This window comes from Trachurus japonicus, chromosome 13 (genome assembly GCF_045865225.1).
Source record: "Trachurus japonicus isolate A0001 chromosome 13, Traja_1.0".
In the NCBI taxonomy this organism is placed as follows: Eukaryota; Metazoa; Chordata; class Actinopteri; order Carangiformes; family Carangidae; genus Trachurus; species Trachurus japonicus.
The window spans coordinates 29,095,869-29,113,215 of record NC_140919.1 but is presented as its reverse complement, the minus strand read 5'-3'; the positions used below and the strand labels follow the sequence as shown (position 1 = coordinate 29,113,215).

The 17,347-nt window shown below is 41.7% G+C and overlaps 1 protein-coding gene across 20 annotated transcripts in view; it reads left to right on the top strand.

The window, feature by feature from the left end:
* Window positions 1-17,347, top strand: part of ryr1b (ryanodine receptor 1b (skeletal)) — a 69,146-nt gene that overhangs the window by 14,405 nt on the left and 37,394 nt on the right. For all 20 annotated transcript variants that reach the window (XR_015037481.1, XM_085795793.1, XM_085795794.1 and 17 more), the window contains 30 exons: window positions 1,771-1,890; window positions 1,993-2,094; window positions 6,746-6,820; window positions 6,924-7,002; window positions 7,182-7,294; window positions 7,405-7,504; window positions 7,961-8,057; window positions 8,151-8,225; window positions 8,315-8,471; window positions 8,602-8,766; window positions 8,901-9,022; window positions 9,217-9,403; window positions 9,881-10,016; window positions 10,127-10,222; window positions 10,906-11,024; window positions 11,249-11,382; window positions 11,918-12,159; window positions 12,262-12,454; window positions 12,986-13,202; window positions 13,288-13,392; window positions 13,746-13,849; window positions 13,971-14,054; window positions 14,146-14,305; window positions 14,605-14,752; window positions 14,868-15,073; window positions 15,455-15,629; window positions 15,770-15,978; window positions 16,056-16,402; window positions 16,875-17,013; window positions 17,143-17,303. Coding sequence is in view for 19 of the 20 variants with exons in the window: in XM_085795793.1 (XP_085651919.1) it covers window positions 1,771-1,890; window positions 1,993-2,094; window positions 6,746-6,820; window positions 6,924-7,002; window positions 7,182-7,294; window positions 7,405-7,504; window positions 7,961-8,057; window positions 8,151-8,225; window positions 8,315-8,471; window positions 8,602-8,766; window positions 8,901-9,022; window positions 9,217-9,403; window positions 9,881-10,016; window positions 10,127-10,222; window positions 10,906-11,024; window positions 11,249-11,382; window positions 11,918-12,159; window positions 12,262-12,454; window positions 12,986-13,202; window positions 13,288-13,392; window positions 13,746-13,849; window positions 13,971-14,054; window positions 14,146-14,305; window positions 14,605-14,752; window positions 14,868-15,073; window positions 15,455-15,629; window positions 15,770-15,978; window positions 16,056-16,402; window positions 16,875-17,013; window positions 17,143-17,303 (4,367 nt within the window). In the remaining variant the exon portion in view is untranslated. The remainder of the gene's footprint in view (window positions 1-1,770; window positions 1,891-1,992; window positions 2,095-6,745; window positions 6,821-6,923; window positions 7,003-7,181; window positions 7,295-7,404; window positions 7,505-7,960; window positions 8,058-8,150; window positions 8,226-8,314; window positions 8,472-8,601; window positions 8,767-8,900; window positions 9,023-9,216; window positions 9,404-9,880; window positions 10,017-10,126; window positions 10,223-10,905; window positions 11,025-11,248; window positions 11,383-11,917; window positions 12,160-12,261; window positions 12,455-12,985; window positions 13,203-13,287; window positions 13,393-13,745; window positions 13,850-13,970; window positions 14,055-14,145; window positions 14,306-14,604; window positions 14,753-14,867; window positions 15,074-15,454; window positions 15,630-15,769; window positions 15,979-16,055; window positions 16,403-16,874; window positions 17,014-17,142; window positions 17,304-17,347) is intronic.

Below are 17,347 nucleotides of genomic sequence, written 5' to 3'. Positions count from 1 at the left end.
TGTTGGGGTTCAGTTGTAATCTATACTAAGGAGTGGTAAACAAAGGTCAACGTAGTGCATATAGCTATTGGTATGGAGCTCAGACTTGACTGTGTGTGTGTGTGTGTGTGTGAGTTGGAGATATTATTTTCCTATAAAGGAATTGAAAAGGATATCCCACCATTTTGTTATAATATGACTGAGAACTTGTTATTTGCATTTCCTCTGAGACTTATTTTGCTTAAAAGTAGTGTTGTTATTGTTTATGTACAGCTTGAGTTTCATATTGAGTGGTGTTGCTCATGTCTGCAGTGAAGGAGAGAGGGCACGTTGCTCCACTTTTTGGAGTGCAAAGTAGGGAACACGAGGACAGGACAGAGGAGACATTTCTAGGCTGAGGCGAGATAGATGATCGCCCAGCCAAAGGAAGAGGGGACACTCTTCAGCCAAAGAAACACTAGAGGCCTGTGGGCGGAAGAGTAGAGTAGATATTATGAGGTCACTGGTCTGCATCACTTTCTATGTTCCTGCAATGTGCCATAAACACAGCCATGCAAATTCCTGTGCTGCTCTCTCCGTCTCTTTTAAGTGCCTGCCTGTCATCCCTAAACACTACTGTAAGCCCTGGCACATTGGTGGCGCAAAATCACCAGGGCAAGGCCTGTAAGCAGGTCAGGAATGATTTATTAGTTGTTAAACAAGAGGTTAGAAAAGTCAGGAATCTGCCCAGAAATGTAGAGGGGAATATCAGTCAGGTTAAGTGATGGATCCACTTGCATAATGACTGAGTAGAAGGAGCAGCTGAGAATGCCAAGTGTCAGGTGTGGGTTTCGCAGGGGAGGGGGGTGTTTATTGCCGTATTTACACCAGTCTCTAGAGGGTTCAGGCATTGACAAGGAACAGCAAATTACTGCCTGTTAGTATTCTGCTGGTAGAAAGGAGTTGTGTGTATCCATTGTGCCGCCCCTTACTTAGAGGAGCTGTTTGCAGCCTTCTCAGCTGCCCATTCAAAGACCATGTCAGTGCTTTAATCTGTTGCTACTTGACTGTAAATTGTTTAAATAGTATATATTACTGCTTCCAATATGTAGTATTTGCATGTTTCAAAATGCCATTAGTTCTTATGCACTTAGGTACAGTATGACATGAGCGTTAATTTGGAGACTCTTGCTTTATTGTATAGCAGTTCAGTTGTATTGTCATACAATAGAGTTGTATAGTGGAAGTTAATTTGAAAAGTTGCCACTGTTTTTATGCTACATTGATATAACTTTGATGGACATGAATGCAGATTTTGTTGACTGTTGTTTAAAGTGTATGAGAAGTAATGAAAGCCAATGGTGATCTGAAAAGTAAAGTTTTCAAATCAGCACAACATCATTCACAAAAACGTCAGTGTGTATGTCTTAATGATTTGTAACTAAAGGGGGAAAAAAAAATCATTGGTCAAGTTTATCATGTGTAATAATGTCTTGTTTGTGCATAAACACAACAGTTTAGTCACTGAGTGTTATACAGCAAGTGTCCTTTTTTAAAAATGTGCTGCAGGCAAGTTTTCCTCTTTCTCACTTACAGAGCATGTCAGCTTAGTCAATAAAAAGACCAGTTTTGTATAACAATGGCTGCACCAAATGTCAAGTTTTATTTGATGCTTTAGAAAACTTTTTTTTTACTAAAATATGAAAAAAAAACAGAGTTACAGCAGGATCAGCCAGCATAAAAAATGTATTGTAAATAATACTTTGTAAGTGGGTTAATTTGTGTGTGTACCTCTTTGTCTGTTGGGAGCAGGATGACCAGGTCGTTCTGCAGTGCACTGCCTCCGTCCTGAAGGAGACCATCAAGCTATGTCTGTCCTGCGAGGGCTTTGGGAACCGTCTCTGCTTCCTGGAAACCACATCCAACGCTCAGGTGAAATGCTGGCCTGATACCCTTCTCCCCTTCTGTTTGTTCGGCATGTCTTTTTTAAAAAAAAAACGTTGTTTCACCTTTCTGTTGTGTGCACGTTTGCAGAATGTGCCCCCGGACTTGGCCATATGTACCTTCATTCTGGAGCAGTCCCTGTCAGTTCGTGCTCTGCAGGAGATGCTGGCCAACACGGTGGAGATGACCGAGGTAGGCATCCAAATCTCACTGAAAGGAATGAGTAATAGAGGAATCCATGGAAAGGCAAGAGATGCGAGAGATCGAGTAGGTTGTTGAGAGGATTATGGTTTATGAATGGGAAACTGTAGAGACATGGAGTTCAGGAGAGAGATTCCCCCTTCTTTTGGATTGATTAAAAGTGTATCTTTTCTTTTTTCTGCGGTTTTCTGCGGCTCCTGTCTCTTGTCTGTCTCGTTGTCACTGGATAGAATTCTTCAATTTCCTGTGTAGATTTGATATTTTGTTAAGACATTGTTTTCTTTCTGTCAAGTATTGCTCCATGCCTTTTATGGAAATATGAATGTTTGCTGTCTTTCTCAGAGTCACTTTAGAATTGACCCCTGTATCTTGCAAAGAGGTGTTGAGCCACGGTGCATGGCTCGCCAAACTGTCCTTCTAGTATTTAAGACATGTTTAAATAACAACTAACCCACAATTTGGAGCTATTTCCAACATTTGCTGTTGATTCTCTCATGTGACTGTTGGTAAAAGGGAAACAAAGCATTTCCTTAAAGATCAACTCTTTTTTTTTTCTTTATCAGCTTTAATCTGCTTAACCCAGCTATGCAGCTCATATAGCTCTGTTGTAACACATTTTCTATTTCTTAATTATAAGAATTGAAGATTATGCTTTGCAGATGATAAATAATAATTCTGTTTGTTTCACAGTAGATCGTATTTGAAAATACTATATACTCATTTTTACAATTAGACTCATTAACACTGCTGCAACACATCCAAAACATGAACTACCTGTCTAGTATGAGTCCATGTTTTAAGATTTGTCTGTTCATTTGGGTTTGATATCAGGTTACAGTTCTAACTTGTTTTGATGGGGCTGCGTCTCTCTTTATATACATCACACATTTGGTTTTTAAATACCAATACCAAATCAAGCCTTGAGGTTTGCACACTGCATAGGGTGCACCACTATCCTTCAGACTATGTGAGCAACATAGATGGACTTATACTTTGCTTTTATTTTACCATGATTTTTTACTTGCTGTCTGACACCCCCTCCCCTTCCCCTTCCCCCTCCCCTCGTGCTCGCTGCAGACAGTCGATTTGGACAAATGGGTATGTCTGTTAACACGTCTTGTTTCCTGTAACATGTGTCCCAACCAACCCGGCAACTGTCCTCGTTCCTGTCCTGTTGCCCACTGGATGTTCTACTGAATGAAGTAGTGGTGCATCGTTCAAATGTTTCAGTTCACATCTGTTTAGTCCTAACATTAAGGTGACAATGGTTTTCTACACGTGTTAATCATTTTTTAGTAAAAATGCTGAGTTTTTTCTTTAGTAGCCAAAAGTGAGCTGTTGATCTTAAGATACAAAAGACACTCTAAAAAAAAAAAAGATTGATTTGACTTATTCACCATTGTGATAGTTTTCTCTGAATAGTTTTTTCTAAAATTACAGCTGTGCCTGTTCTGAATCAGCAACCCTAGAATATCAGACCTAGCCATGCGTCACAATGCATTATTCATTTGCATTTCATGCAGAAATACCACAGCCTCTCTGCCCTTGTCATGAATATTACCCTGCCTTGCTTGATGTCCCTTTTCTTTTGGCACATTGTTCTTTGTTTGTCTTTGATAATGTCACGATCTGTTTCCTGTTTGAGACAAACTGTGTTTTCACAAGCCAAGTTACTTGAGACTTATCTGTTGACACACCTTATGTAACTTGGCATAAAGATCCATACTATGTACTGTATCTGTGTTTACTATGGATAAAACGTGTTGTTTGGTGGAGAATTTTCCATTCCAGTCTCACAATGTTAGTTCTTCTGAGACAGCTGCCAAGTTTTGTAGGCTCTCAATTTTCTCAACAATACTCAGCAATCGTATAGTGAAAAGTCCATCTAAGGAAGAAAGAACACATTAGAGCATATTCATCAATTTACCAACACACAGCACCTACAGCTCAACAGAGTGTAAGGTACAAGACAAATGCACAAGTCCTGTTATGTTTTCAGTGTCAGTCACTTCTCTAAGAACCTCTCAGTGTGTAATGATGTCTTAACCACTGCCCTCTCCACCCATAGTTAATAGAAAAACAACAAAAGCCCACCCTCTCAGGTTGTCTGCGATATTTTCGAAATGCGGTTCAGGGACTGTACATTGAAGAAATGTAATAATGAAAGGAATGATAAAAGGAAGGAATGAATAGAAGGATATAGAGAGGTTTATATAAGTTTCTTCTTCAAACTTCTGCTCTTCTAGCTTTCAATCAATTCTTAGGTTGTCTATACTCTAGATGAACTCTGTCAGCAGTTACATTTTAGTAACTTGTTAGCACATGTGGTAGTTAAAGAAAATATTGGTATGATATTTCAGTTTTTTTTTTTTAATACAGATGAATGAAACCTCATTTGGCTGACGTTGGAACTAAGGCTCACTTTAAGAGAGGCTGTCTATTGCAGCTTTTTATTAGCTGCATTATTGTGGCTGGTTTGGCCAGCTTGCAGGAGATGGGAGATGTGGGTGAGCCAGACCTTTCCAATGGTGAGCAAGAGGATGAGAATAGCATGGCATTCAGCCCAGCGGAGGGTCCCACCACCCACCACTGTCAGGGGTGGATGGGGAAACTGGATACCCCCAGGTCCCTGGACAGGCCTCTTTAACACACACAGACACAAGGCAGACACACACACACACACATGCTACTGCCTCCTATGCTTTAATCAGGCCTAGTGCTAAGAAGGACTATGGTTATAGTGTAATGTAAACTCCTTGATGTACCTGTATATGATGGGTGCACAAAGGCTAAACGTTATCTTCCTGTTGGCTGTACTAAATCTTTTGGCTAACATATCTACAACTGCCACCAGTAATTGTGTTTTCTTGTTGCATCCTTGCTGGATGTTGAGAAAAGGTAGGATGGCTTAATGTGTTTGCCTCTGTGTGAGATTGTAATCAGTAATGACTTGATTCAAAGTTTTAAGTTAGTTGTGTATTGTGTCGAACATCACTGTGGTATCTTCACTAAAAGTTGTGATTTACAGGAAAGTATTGTCTCAGTTTCACCAGTGTCTCTCATCCCTGCTTTGTTAATGATGTGGTTCTTTTGTGTTTTCTCCTTCTGTTTTTATTCTTTGTGTAAGAACTGACCCAACATGTTGTGAATTAGAATCTTTTTTGGGGAAAAAAGCCACTGTTTTGTCCTGTGAAGCTATCAACTATTACTATACTATAGAGTAACCCGGTGTCAACAGAAGTTGATGATGGCTTGTTGTGATCCAGTCATTTACAGTTACATCTGAACAGAGGTTGCGCTAGACTTTTTCGTCGCCGGTCATTTTGACTGACGGGGTCATAAAAAATCCGTCATAATCTATTTTTACCGGTCACTTAAATTTTTTTAAAGTGATAATAATGCCATCTTCAATAGCATTCAATTTTAAATCATGTTTAATTCATATCAAGTCCAAACAAATTGAACAGAGAATGCTCCGGAGCAGAGTCGGCGTCAGAGCACATCTAACTGTGGGTCAGTCAGTGAATGCGGGGGTCACTTTCTGCCACTCAACATCTAAATACAACGTAAATACCTGATGATGACATCAGTTTTCTGTCAACAATCAACATGCTAACCCATGTGTTATACCAAAACATCCAAAGGAGCACGTTTTCACATAGGCACCGCATAGTGCACCGGCGTTAGCTCTCTCTCTCTCTCTCTCTCTCTCTCTCTCTGCCTCTCATCTCTCTTTTACGCAGCACGCACGCAGCCACTGCGCATCACTGAAACAACTGAAGCTATAGACCACACAGCCAGATGCAGCACAAATTCAGACAGGACAAGACCCACTCAGCTTTACGTGTTATAAACAATGCCACGGCGGGCAGAATACATTAAAATAAGGCTTAACGTTACCTTTGGAAGAGTTGTGCGCGGCGAGTGTGTGAAACGGTGCAAATTGAGCCAGCCCCTGCTGCTGTACCGAGACACACCGCTGTGTAGCTACAGCTACGTAACTTAACAGCTGACTACTGTCGGCCCCTCGGACACTGCAGCTGAATCTCGCCCGTTAAATCATTATCGACCGTCATATTTGCACTGACACGACTCCCATCAACATTTAATCCACTTGTAATGTTTGGAGTTTGAATACTGCGGGAAGCTTTCTGTCTTCTTCTCTGTTGTTGGTGTTTATGTGTGGCAGCGCTACAGCGCCACACACGCTCCACACAGGCCTGGGGTATGTACTACAGCGTTCTACTGAGCGCACCAGCCAGCTGTGAGGTTTTTTTTTTTTAATCTAATTCTCACCGTAGTGACTTTGAGACATTGTATATGTTTTATATCGTTATCCACCGCTCCATTTATTGATTATCCGCCGGCTTCATTGTAAACAAATGCACATGGCCAGATGGCCATGGCTGTGAATTGCAATCTGTCAAAATGACGGATGGCCTCAAAATTTTTCCGTCACCGTTTTAAAAAAACGGTCAATGACGGAAAATATCCGGTTAACGCGACCCCTGCATCTGAATGTCTTCATCTAACCTCTGGACCTTTGAATTATCTTTCCTTTATGATGGAGGTATATTTGAAATCTATACTCAGTCATACCAGGCTGGTACATTAAGTATTTTTCTGTCTTCCACCTCTCTAGTCGTCTCAAGGCGGAGGTCATCGTACCCTACTGTATGGTCATGCAATCCTTCTGAGACATTACCACTCAAGCATGGTAAGACTGACTATTTCCAGCTGGTTTACTGGCGTTAAAAGATACATTTAAAAAAAAATCTTTCAGCAAAGTTCCCATTTTGAATAAAAACTTTCTTTCCCAGTACCTGAGCTGTTTGACTACATCTCGCTCACTCACGGACAAGCTGGCCTTTGACGTGGGCTTACAAGAAGATTCCACTGGTAGAGCCAAACTCTAACTTTTTAAACATATTATACAAGAAATACATAGATTATCTGTTATAAGTCAAACATTTTTAATTATTTGTGTGGCGATAGTGTTTTATAAGTGAACAGCCTTTTTGCTTAAAGTCTTTGAGTGTCTATCTCTGTGGAAAAAACATCCGCTCCTGTTCTTGCAGGTGAGGCATGTTGGTGGACCATTCATCCTGCATCTAAACAGAGGTCAGAAGGTGAGAAGGTCAGGGTGGGTGACGACCTGATCCTTGTCAGTGTGTCCTCTGAGAGATACCTGGTAAGACTCCTCATACTCCACTCAACCGCTGCTCAATGGAGGATTTAGACACAAGGTAACCTCTGCTACACTAAATCCTTTCTTCTGGTTTTCCTGGTCTCTTTCCTCAGCACCTGTCCTATGCCAGTGGAGATCTGATGGTAGACGCCTCATTCATGCAGACTCTGTGGAACATGAACCCAATCAGTTCAGGGTGTGAACTTGCTGAAGGTACAACCCTTGTAGCGGCAATCTTTCTTCCTCCGAGTATTCCGCTTTACCACTACTATTAAGCAGTCTTAAGATAACTTTACTTAAAAAGCACAAACAAAGTTACAAGATTCGCTCTGAGGTATCGTCAAAAAACTGTCTTGCTCCTTAGGCTGCTTAACCTGGTCTGAAAGCTAAGCTACTGTGATGTCATCAACATCATAATTAAAGGAGCAGTTCAACATTTTACAGTAAAGGAAAACTACCAACTATTGCAAGCAATACAAATATGGCTCTTACAACCCTGATTTTTAAGACCTGCACATTTTACAGTTGTATTTCAAGATGCCAACTGCCAATATAGTATAACGTTCAGAAGAAGGCATTTTTGGGATCATATTGCACACTTTACTTACAGATTCCCTGACAGTTCATCACAGTATTCACACTTATTGCTATGTGTGATTCTCTTCTCAGGGTTTCTGACAGGAGGTCATGTTCTAAGGCTTTTCCATGGGCACATGGACGAGTGTCTGGCCATATCCACACCAGAGGAAGGAGAGGAAAAGCGCAGGTGAGGAAAAGATGACATAAAGATGCGTTTAAGATATAAAACATGTTGTTCATCTGCGTGACTGTGTCCGTGTGTCTTCCCTGCATGCTACAGGATGGCTCACTATGAAGGCGGTACTGTTTGCAGCCAGGCTAGATCCCTGTGGAGGTTGGAGCCCCTCAGAATCAGGTGATTGTCCCCTCAGGTCATACACATTATAAATATAGAATTTGTGTCTCATAACTTTGTATGTTTCTTTTCTGCTTTTTTGATTGCAGCTGGAGCGGTAGCCACATGAAGTGGGGGCAGTCTTTCCGTATTCGCCATATCACCACAGGCCGGTACCTGTGTCTGGATGAAGAAAAGGGCCTGTTGGTGGTCGACCCAGAGAGGGCCAACACCAAACTGTCTGCTTTCTGCTTCCGCGCTTCGAAGGTCAGGGCGCACTGGGTGTCTCTTGCCTCTCGATTCTGTCCATCTGTTATTATTACCATGCATTTCCTCATTCACCGAATTCTTTATGATTTTCTCCCACCCCTCTGTTCGTCCCGGTTCCCCTGAGCAGGAGAAGTCGGAGGTGGCTCAGAAGCGTGATGTTGAAGGCATGGGCATTCCAGAGATAAAGTATGGAGAGTCCATGTGCTTCGTCCAGCATGTGTCCACAGGCCTGTGGCTCACGTACGCAGCCCTGGATGCCAAAGCTGCTCGTTTGGGAATGATGAAGAGAAAGGTATTTGAGAAGAGATGAATAAATAGTAATCCCTTAAAGCTTCTCAAAAACCCCATGGACAATGAGAAAAAGAGGAGGAAGGAGAGAACTGTGAGATATAATCTGTATATGATTATTTATGTGTATGTCTCCAGGCCATTCTGCACCAGGAGGGTCATATGGATGATGCACTCACTGTGTCCCGCTCCCAGACTGAGGAGTCTCAGGCTGCTAGAATGATTTACAGCACTGCAGGCCTCTTTCGACAGTTCATCAAGTAAGTGTATTTTAAATGTGGAGAGGTAAGAAAAATCCTCTCAGTGACAGGATGCATTGCTTTTGAGGAACCTGAAGTTGTTTTCACTATGATCTTGCTTGTGGTACAGCATTGTAATGTGACACAATTTTGATCCTGAATAAAGCAGATGGTTAAAGTTTTTTTTTTTTTGTCAATTTGCTCATTTCATCCAGGGGTTTGGACTCTCTGAGTGGGAAAAACAAATCACCAGGACCTGTGTCGCTCCCTCTGGAGGGGGTCATCCTCTCTCTTCAGGATCTCATCTTCTACTTTCGTCCACCTGAGGAAGAACTGGAGCATGAAGAGAAACAGACCAAGCTCCGCTCCCTTCGCAACCGGCAGAACCTCTTCCAAGAGGAGGTAATCTGCATGCAGCCTGCACAACCTCACACACCCTCAGACTCTCTATATTTATTGATTTTTACTGTCTGTTCCTGTGACTGAAATAAATTTACGTTGCAAAGGGGAGCTTGCACTTTGGAGACTGCTGAGCACTTTTATGACCTCACACACACACACATCTCATGCACATATAAATGCATGCACTTGTTTTTATTACTTGTGCTTAATTACCTTTATTTCCTGTCAATTTACCATAATAAAGGCTACCTGACTTTCCAAGCAAAGCCCAAACTGTAACCATGAGTTAACTTTGGCCATATCCCAAGTCTTAACCCAGAAGGTGTTTTCTTTCTTCTTGTAGCATTTCATTGACCTGCACCACCAGTGCAGTAACAGTTCAGCTCTTCATTCAGAAAGAGAAAGCACAAAAAAAACCCCGGAATAATAATGTATGTACCATCTTTCTGATCTTTGTGTCTCTGTTTTGATTCTCAGGGAATGATCACCATTGTACTGGAGTGCATCGACCGCCTGAATGTGTACAACACTGCTGCCCACTTTTCTGAATTTGCTGGAGAGGAAGCTGCAGAGTCCTGGAAGGAGATTGTGAACCTTCTTTATGAGCTGCTGGGTAAAAGATTTACTATGAACTCTGTATATAGAATGCAGTACTATAAAATTAACTGTGATACTTACTAATTGACGTAACATTATTTCACTCCCCGTTTCTCCACTGAACAGCTTCTCTAATCAGGGGGAACCGCTCTAATTGCGCCTTGTTCTGTGACAACCTGGACTGGCTGGTCAGCAAGCTGGACCGTCTGGAGGCCTCCTCTGGTATCTGATGAACCTCACTCATTCACTGATACATCTATTAACCTCAAATTAGAGCTGTTTTTTTCTTTAGAATTGACTGATTGCTGTGAAAGGTCAGGGTGAATCTAGTCTAGGTATTTGTTAAAGCTGTAACATTTGTACCATTGTGAGATTATGAGATACTCTGGCGTATGTCAGCGGTTTGTCTAGTCTCAAACATCATGATTTAAATAGCTAAAGGACAAACCTTTTTGCATTAGTTTAAATTGTTGATGTTTTGTGTAGTAGTCTGTTTTTAAGCTAATTTTTTCCTTGTATTCTTGATAATGATATTATGGAAGTTCAGGTAATAGTAGGGCCCAGCGGCAGTCACAAGACAAGACTGGTGCATTGGCAATATTTATAGCAGGACAAATGTTGTTGAATGGGGTGAAAGGACGTTGAAGGGCACACATATAGACGTGCTGGCTGTTGGGGAGAGATGAGTTGGCGTCAGGCTGAAGACTGAGTTTTTAGGTGTAGTCTGGCCAAGGATGAGCCAGGAAAGGCTGGAATTATGGTCTGGCTCAAGGGATACGTTTGGCACAGAAGAGTCGTGTCAGAGAGATGATTCTCAATTATTATATTTTCCTTATGTTTTCTCCTATTCATGCATAACCTCTTAAAAAGAAAGGATTTGTCTTATTTCTCCTTTTTACCTTCAGGCATTCTTGAGGTGCTGTACTGTGTGCTAATTGAAAGCCCTGAGGTCCTGAACATCATCCAGGAAAACCACATTAAATCCATCATATCTCTTCTGGACAAGCATGGAAGAAACCACAAGGTTTGTCTGTTCTCAGAGACAGAGACAGAGTTGAGGAGTAACATTACCTGGCAGCAAATTAATGGGCTTCGGCTGACAGGTTTTCCCACTTTTGCCCAAACAATAACATTTTTGTTCTATCATTCCATCAGAGATTGTAGCCAGTGGATGAAAATGTCACTTGTCTGCTCTGCCATATTTAAATGTAAAGATAATTGAAATGTCTGTCTCGCTCTCGCCTTTAGGTCCTGGATGTCTTGCGCTCTCTCTGCGTGTGTAACGGTGTAGCTGTGAGGTCCAACCAGAACCTCATCACTGAAAACCTGCTTCCTGGTCGGGAGCTCTTGCTGCAGACTAACATTGTAAACTACGTCACCAGGTACTAAACTGTTGTTAAGTTGTTCTACTGACTTGTAGATGCCAGCATCTTTTATCTTGTTAAATTAAAGAACATGTACAATTCTTCAAAGTCATTAATCACTGTATCTTTATTATAATGTTAATATATTGTGTTTGTTTGTTTTTTAAATTAATGTTGCTCTGCTCCTTTATTTATAGATTTTTTTTAACTCTCTCTCTTTTTTGTAAATTCCAGACAGCCAAAACAAAATACACCCACATACAGTACACAAGCAAGCTAAATACATAATTGCTGCCCTAGTATAACACCAAACATACAACACAACAAACACCACCATACAGAATCAACAGCAGAACATACAAAACAAAAACAACAAAACACTAATTATATTTAATTAAATTGTCCTCCTTTTTATAACTTTCTCTTTTATCTGGTTCTATCTGTCTGTGAAGCACTTTCTAACTTTGTTAAGAAAAGTCCAATATAAGTAGAGTTTTTTTTATCATAAATAACTGTATGTTTAATTTTGATTTCATGTGTGTTCTTTCTTCAGTGTAAGGCCCAACATCTTCCTGGGAACATGTGAGGGATCCACACAGTATAAGAAGTGGTACTATGAGATGATGGTCGACCATGTGGAACCCTTTGTGATGGCACAGGCCACCCACCTGCGTGTGGGCTGGGCCATGACCGAGGGCTACAGCCCCTACCCTGGAGGAGGAGAGGGCTGGGGAGGAAATGGTGTAGGAGATGATTTGTACTCTTACGGCTTTGATGGACTACATCTATGGTCAGGTACGATGACTCCTCCCTGAACGTGTTTAGTGTACTCTACTCACCATGATGCTCTATGTCCACATGTTACATGGCTTCCTTGCTCTCTGTTCTGCCGTTCAGGCACTGTAGCCCGGCAGGTGGCTTCGCCCAGTGCACACACCCTGGCTGCTGATGATGTTGTCAGCTGCTGTCTGGATCTGAGCGTGCCCAGTATCTCCTTCCGTATCAACGGCCATCCAGTTCAGGGCATGTTTGAAAATTTCAATGTGGATGGCCTCTTCTTCCCTGTCATCAGCTTCTCTGCTGGAGTCAAGTAAGTGTAATAAATATAAATGTGCGTATGTATGTACGTATTTTTTTTTCTTGTTTTTTTAAAATCTCTTTAACCAGTGGGTATGTTAATATCGCCCCAAAGAGCTGCTCTGTTTGAGAGATTAGTAGATCCGGCAGTGTTATAATTCAGATTATGCTTGAATATCTGTGTAATTTTACATGGTTAATTCTTTCATTTCTTATTCTATAAATGTGTTTAAATCCTTTTAAACCATTGTAAGTAATCCAACTAAAACCTAGTGTCTTGTCCCTCAAAAGAGATTTCACAGCTCCTCTGTGTAATAGTTTCTGACTGGTTTCTCTGAGATAGGGCTTACAGTGACTGATGAGAGCAAGGAGGGAAACGCAGGCTCAGGGACTGGCACAGAAATTAAATCAATGTTTTCTTTATTATGAGTCCTATAAAGACCAAGACTCTGTTTCCATAAAGTGCTTCAGTGGTATTTAAAGATCTCTTGCCAAAGAAATAAAGGAACTGATAATAGGACCGACTCCATTTCTGTCACCTCAGGGCTCGGTTCCTCTTGGGTGGTCGTCATGGAGACTTCAAGTTCATGCCCCCACCAGGCTACGCCCCGTGCTACGAGGCTCTGCTGCCAAGAGAGAGGATGCGCATCGAACCCATCAAGGAGTACAAGCACGACTTCAGCGGCGTCCGCAACCTGCTGGGTCCCACCCAGTCGCTCACCCACACCTCCTTCACCCCCTGCCCCGTGGACACCATTCAGGTAAATGCTCAGGTTGTGAACATGTCATAGAGGCATTTGCTGTGTTTGTTCGTTTTTGTTTCACTGACTTTCCTTTGCTTTATAGATCGTTTTGCCCCCCCACTTGGAGCGTATCCGAGAGAAGCTGGCGGAGAATATTCACGAGCTCTGGGCCGTCACTCGTATTGAGCAGGGCTGGACCTACGGGACTGTGAGTATGGAGTCAGCACTGAAACACGGTATAGGAATATTGATTTGACAACCTCAGAGTTAGATGATTTGGAGCTCTTGAGTAATGTTAGAAATATTTCAAGAATGCTATGTGTTAACTTATTTTGAAATGAAATAAAGCCCAGGGTGTAATTTAAAGTTACCACTATGTTTTATCAGTTATTCCTAAATTTACGCCATTATTTTACATTTTAAACTGAGAAATAAAACATGACTATGAAAAGAACTCTCCTCCCTGTGAACTGTTCTTGGAAAGTGACATTTGAATGTCTGTTGAAGAAAAGAAAAGCATAAATTAATTGGTGAGTAACCTACCATCACATTTCTCTACAGTTCAGAGATGACAACAAGAAACTCCATCCGTGCCTGGTGGACTTCCAGAGTCTCCCTGAACCAGAGAGGAATTACAACCTGCAGATGTCTGGCGAGACACTGAAGTGAGTCATTAACAAAGTTCTGTAGAGGGTTCTGATTTAGAGATACGAGCGTCAGAGGAGGAATTTTATTCCCTCAAACACTGATGGTGATGCTGATGCCTTTATACTTGTTCTCTCACAGGACTCTCCTGGCACTGGGTTGCCATGTTGGTATGGGAGATGAGAAAGCAGAAGAGAATCTCAAGAAGATCAAGCTACCGAAGACGTACGTCAACCGTGATATTTCTGTCTGTCTAAACCAACTTTCTGCATTATCTTTACATATATCTAAATATGGTATTTGGTCTCTTCTTTAGCTATGTGATGACCAATGCTTACAAGCCTGCCCCCCTTGACCTCAGCCATGTTAAATTGACACCAAATCAGAACCAGCTTGTTGAAAAATTGGCAGAAAATGGGCATAATGTCTGGGCAAGGGACCGGGTACGACAGGGATGGACCTACAGTATTGTGCAGGTATGCATTTTCTAATCCTTTTCTAATACTTAATACTTTCTTTATTTCCTCCTTTATTTTCATTTTATTATTTTTTTGTGGTAGAATCTTGTTGGCTGAATTCAATTAATTTCTATTAATGAAATATTTTAACCAAATAACATTGTTTGATAATGGACAATAATGGATAGATAATTTATTGATAAATAGTCACACCCTTTGTACATTGTTGTACCTTAATCTGGGGGTGGAAAATAACTCAAAACACTTTTTAACCTTAATCTGTCTGTTTTTTTATTTTAATCAATTTGTATTCACAGGACATCTTAAATAAGCGAAACCCTCGTCTGGTACCTTACAACCTGCTAGATGAGAGAACTAAGAAAACCAACCGAGACAGTGTTAACAATGCTGTCCGTACGCTCATTGGCTATGGCTACAACATCGAGCCTCCAGATCAGGAGAGCAGTAAGTCATCTTCATCATGCTAACGTGTGCTGAATGCAATTTCAGGCTTATAACCCAGAGTGATATCTCCAGTGCTCTTAATCTTATCTGTCACGCTTTCCCCTTTTCCCTGCAGGTGGCCATGGCCTTGAGAACATTCGGGGGGACAAGGTACGAATCTTCAGGGCAGAGAAGTCGTACGCTATCACCCAAGGAAAGTGGTACTTTGAGTTTGAGGCAGTAACCACAGGGGAGATGAGAGTGGGCTGGGCACGTCCTAATGTCCGCTCTGACACCGAACTGGGAGCAGATGAACTGGCGTACGTCTTCAATGGCAATAAGGTCAGTCATCATTTGGTTCATTAGGTGAATCAACGCCTGTCCAGTTTAATCAAGTGCTAATCCAAATAGGTTTACAGCTGTAGGAAAGGATAAGTAAGAAAAATGGGTCAAATAAGTTATATTGATTTCTTGTCAAATGTTTTGAGTATGAACACATGGTTTGTGGATTTGTTTTTAAAATGAACCAAACATTGAGTTCAGTTACACTGAGACAAATCTGCTTATGAGAGAGCCGTAGATCATAGACCAAGTCAGGAATGATCACAAGACTGCGCTATTAGCTGACAGATTTTATTTTTGAAAGTTAGTTGTATTTTACAGATGATTTATTGAATCTGAAGTTGTATTTTGTTGGTAACTGATTGATGAAACTCTTTCCAGGCTCAAAGATGGCACATCGGCAATGAGCCATTTGGTCGCCAGTGGCAATCTGGTGATGTGGTCGGTTGTATGATTGACCTGACTGAAATGAACATTATGTTCACACTCAATGGAGAGATGTTGATCAGCGATTCAGGCTCAGAGATGGCTTTCAAAGACATTGAAATTGGAGAAGGTAAGAAAGTTATGACTTTACTAACCTACCTGGATCAGTATCAGTATTTGCAACAGAAATAATCTCTTGGCACAAAAACTTGTGTGAAATAATATTTTTTTTTTTTTACCAATTTCTTTTCCTTTGGTTTTGCCCCTCAGGTTTTATCCCAGTGTGTGCTCTGGGCTTGTCTCAGGTCGGAAGGATTAATCTTGGTCAGAACGTCAGCAGCCTGCGCTACTTTGCCATCTGTGGCCTACAGGAAGGGTTTGAACCATTTGCCATCAATATGAAGAGAGACATCACCATGTGGTTCAGCAAAAGTTTGCCCCAGTTTGTGCCTGTCCCCGTGGATCACAATCATATTGAGGTGAGTCCTCATCGACACCTATAACGTTTGATGAAGCTGGAACATTTAAACATTCAAACACGCCGTCCGTCTCTCAGGTCTCCCGTGTGGATGGAACTGTGGACAGCGCCCCGTGTCTGAAGCTGACCCATAGGACCTTTGGCTCACAGAATGCCAATACCGACATGATGTTCCTCAGACTCAGCATGCCAGTCCAGTTCCACGAGACCTTTAAGATCACAGCAGGCACCACCCCTCTCACCCGTGCCCTCACCATCCCAGAAGACGAGGTGATAGTGGTGGAGCCGGACTCAGAGTTTGAAGTTCTGAAGAAGTCTGCCAGCCGCAAGGAACAGGAGGAGGAAAAGAAGGAAACGTCTGTGCCTAAGGAGATCTCTGTGGAAAATGAGAAAGACACAGTGTCAGAAAAGGGAAAGAAGATAGGGTAAGCATGGCAGGATTTACCCCGAGAAGAGAGGAGTAAGCCAGCAGAGGGTTAAAGGTGCAGATTAGTATGTAAATAATTCATGCATCCTCTCGATGTGAAACAAATTATTGGTCAGAGAAGAGCATTCCCAGCTCCACTAACTGAGACCCCGTATTGTTGCTCAGTTTGCTGTGACTTCTGATTATTTTTCAGCCTGCTGGGAGTGATAATTTAAAATTTGAGATTGAATTACAAGCTGTCTCTTCCACAGCTAGACTAATTTTAGAAATAAACAGCTTTTTTTTTTCTCCCGTAGATTTGTTTTTCTTTGCTTTTGTAAAAAATGCTTGCAGTACATGCAGTTTATTAACATTATGTGGTTTCAGCGCCTCGAAGATTATGTCATTATATGTTAGTGGTGAGCAAAGTTGATGGGCTCATTCTAAATATTTGACTGGCCATCTTTCTGGTTGTCCTCTGTGTACATCAGATTTTTCTCCAAGGCTAAGAAGGCTGCCATGATGACACCGCTTGCGCCTCCTCCTGCTCCTCCTACGGTGCCACGTTTGGTGGAAGATGTGGTGCCCGATGACAGAGATGACCCTGAGATCATCCAAAATACCACCACTGTGAGCTGAACATTGTTTTCTGCTGATGCTTTATTTACATTGTCAAAATCAACACCCCTCCAACATAACAAAAAAAAATCCTATGCTGAGTAAGCCCGTTGGGTTTATTGTGCTTTTTTCTATTTTCAGTATTTTTATTCTGTGAGGATCTTTGCTGGGCAGGAGCCCTCAGGTGTGTGGATCGGCTGGGTCACTCCTGACTACCACCAGTTTGATCCAACCTTTGACCTCTCCAAAGTCCGCAGTGTCACTGTTACTGTTGGAGATGACAAAGGCAACATACACGACAGGTTGGTCTTCTACACAAATAAATGATATTACATTTTTCCAGTGC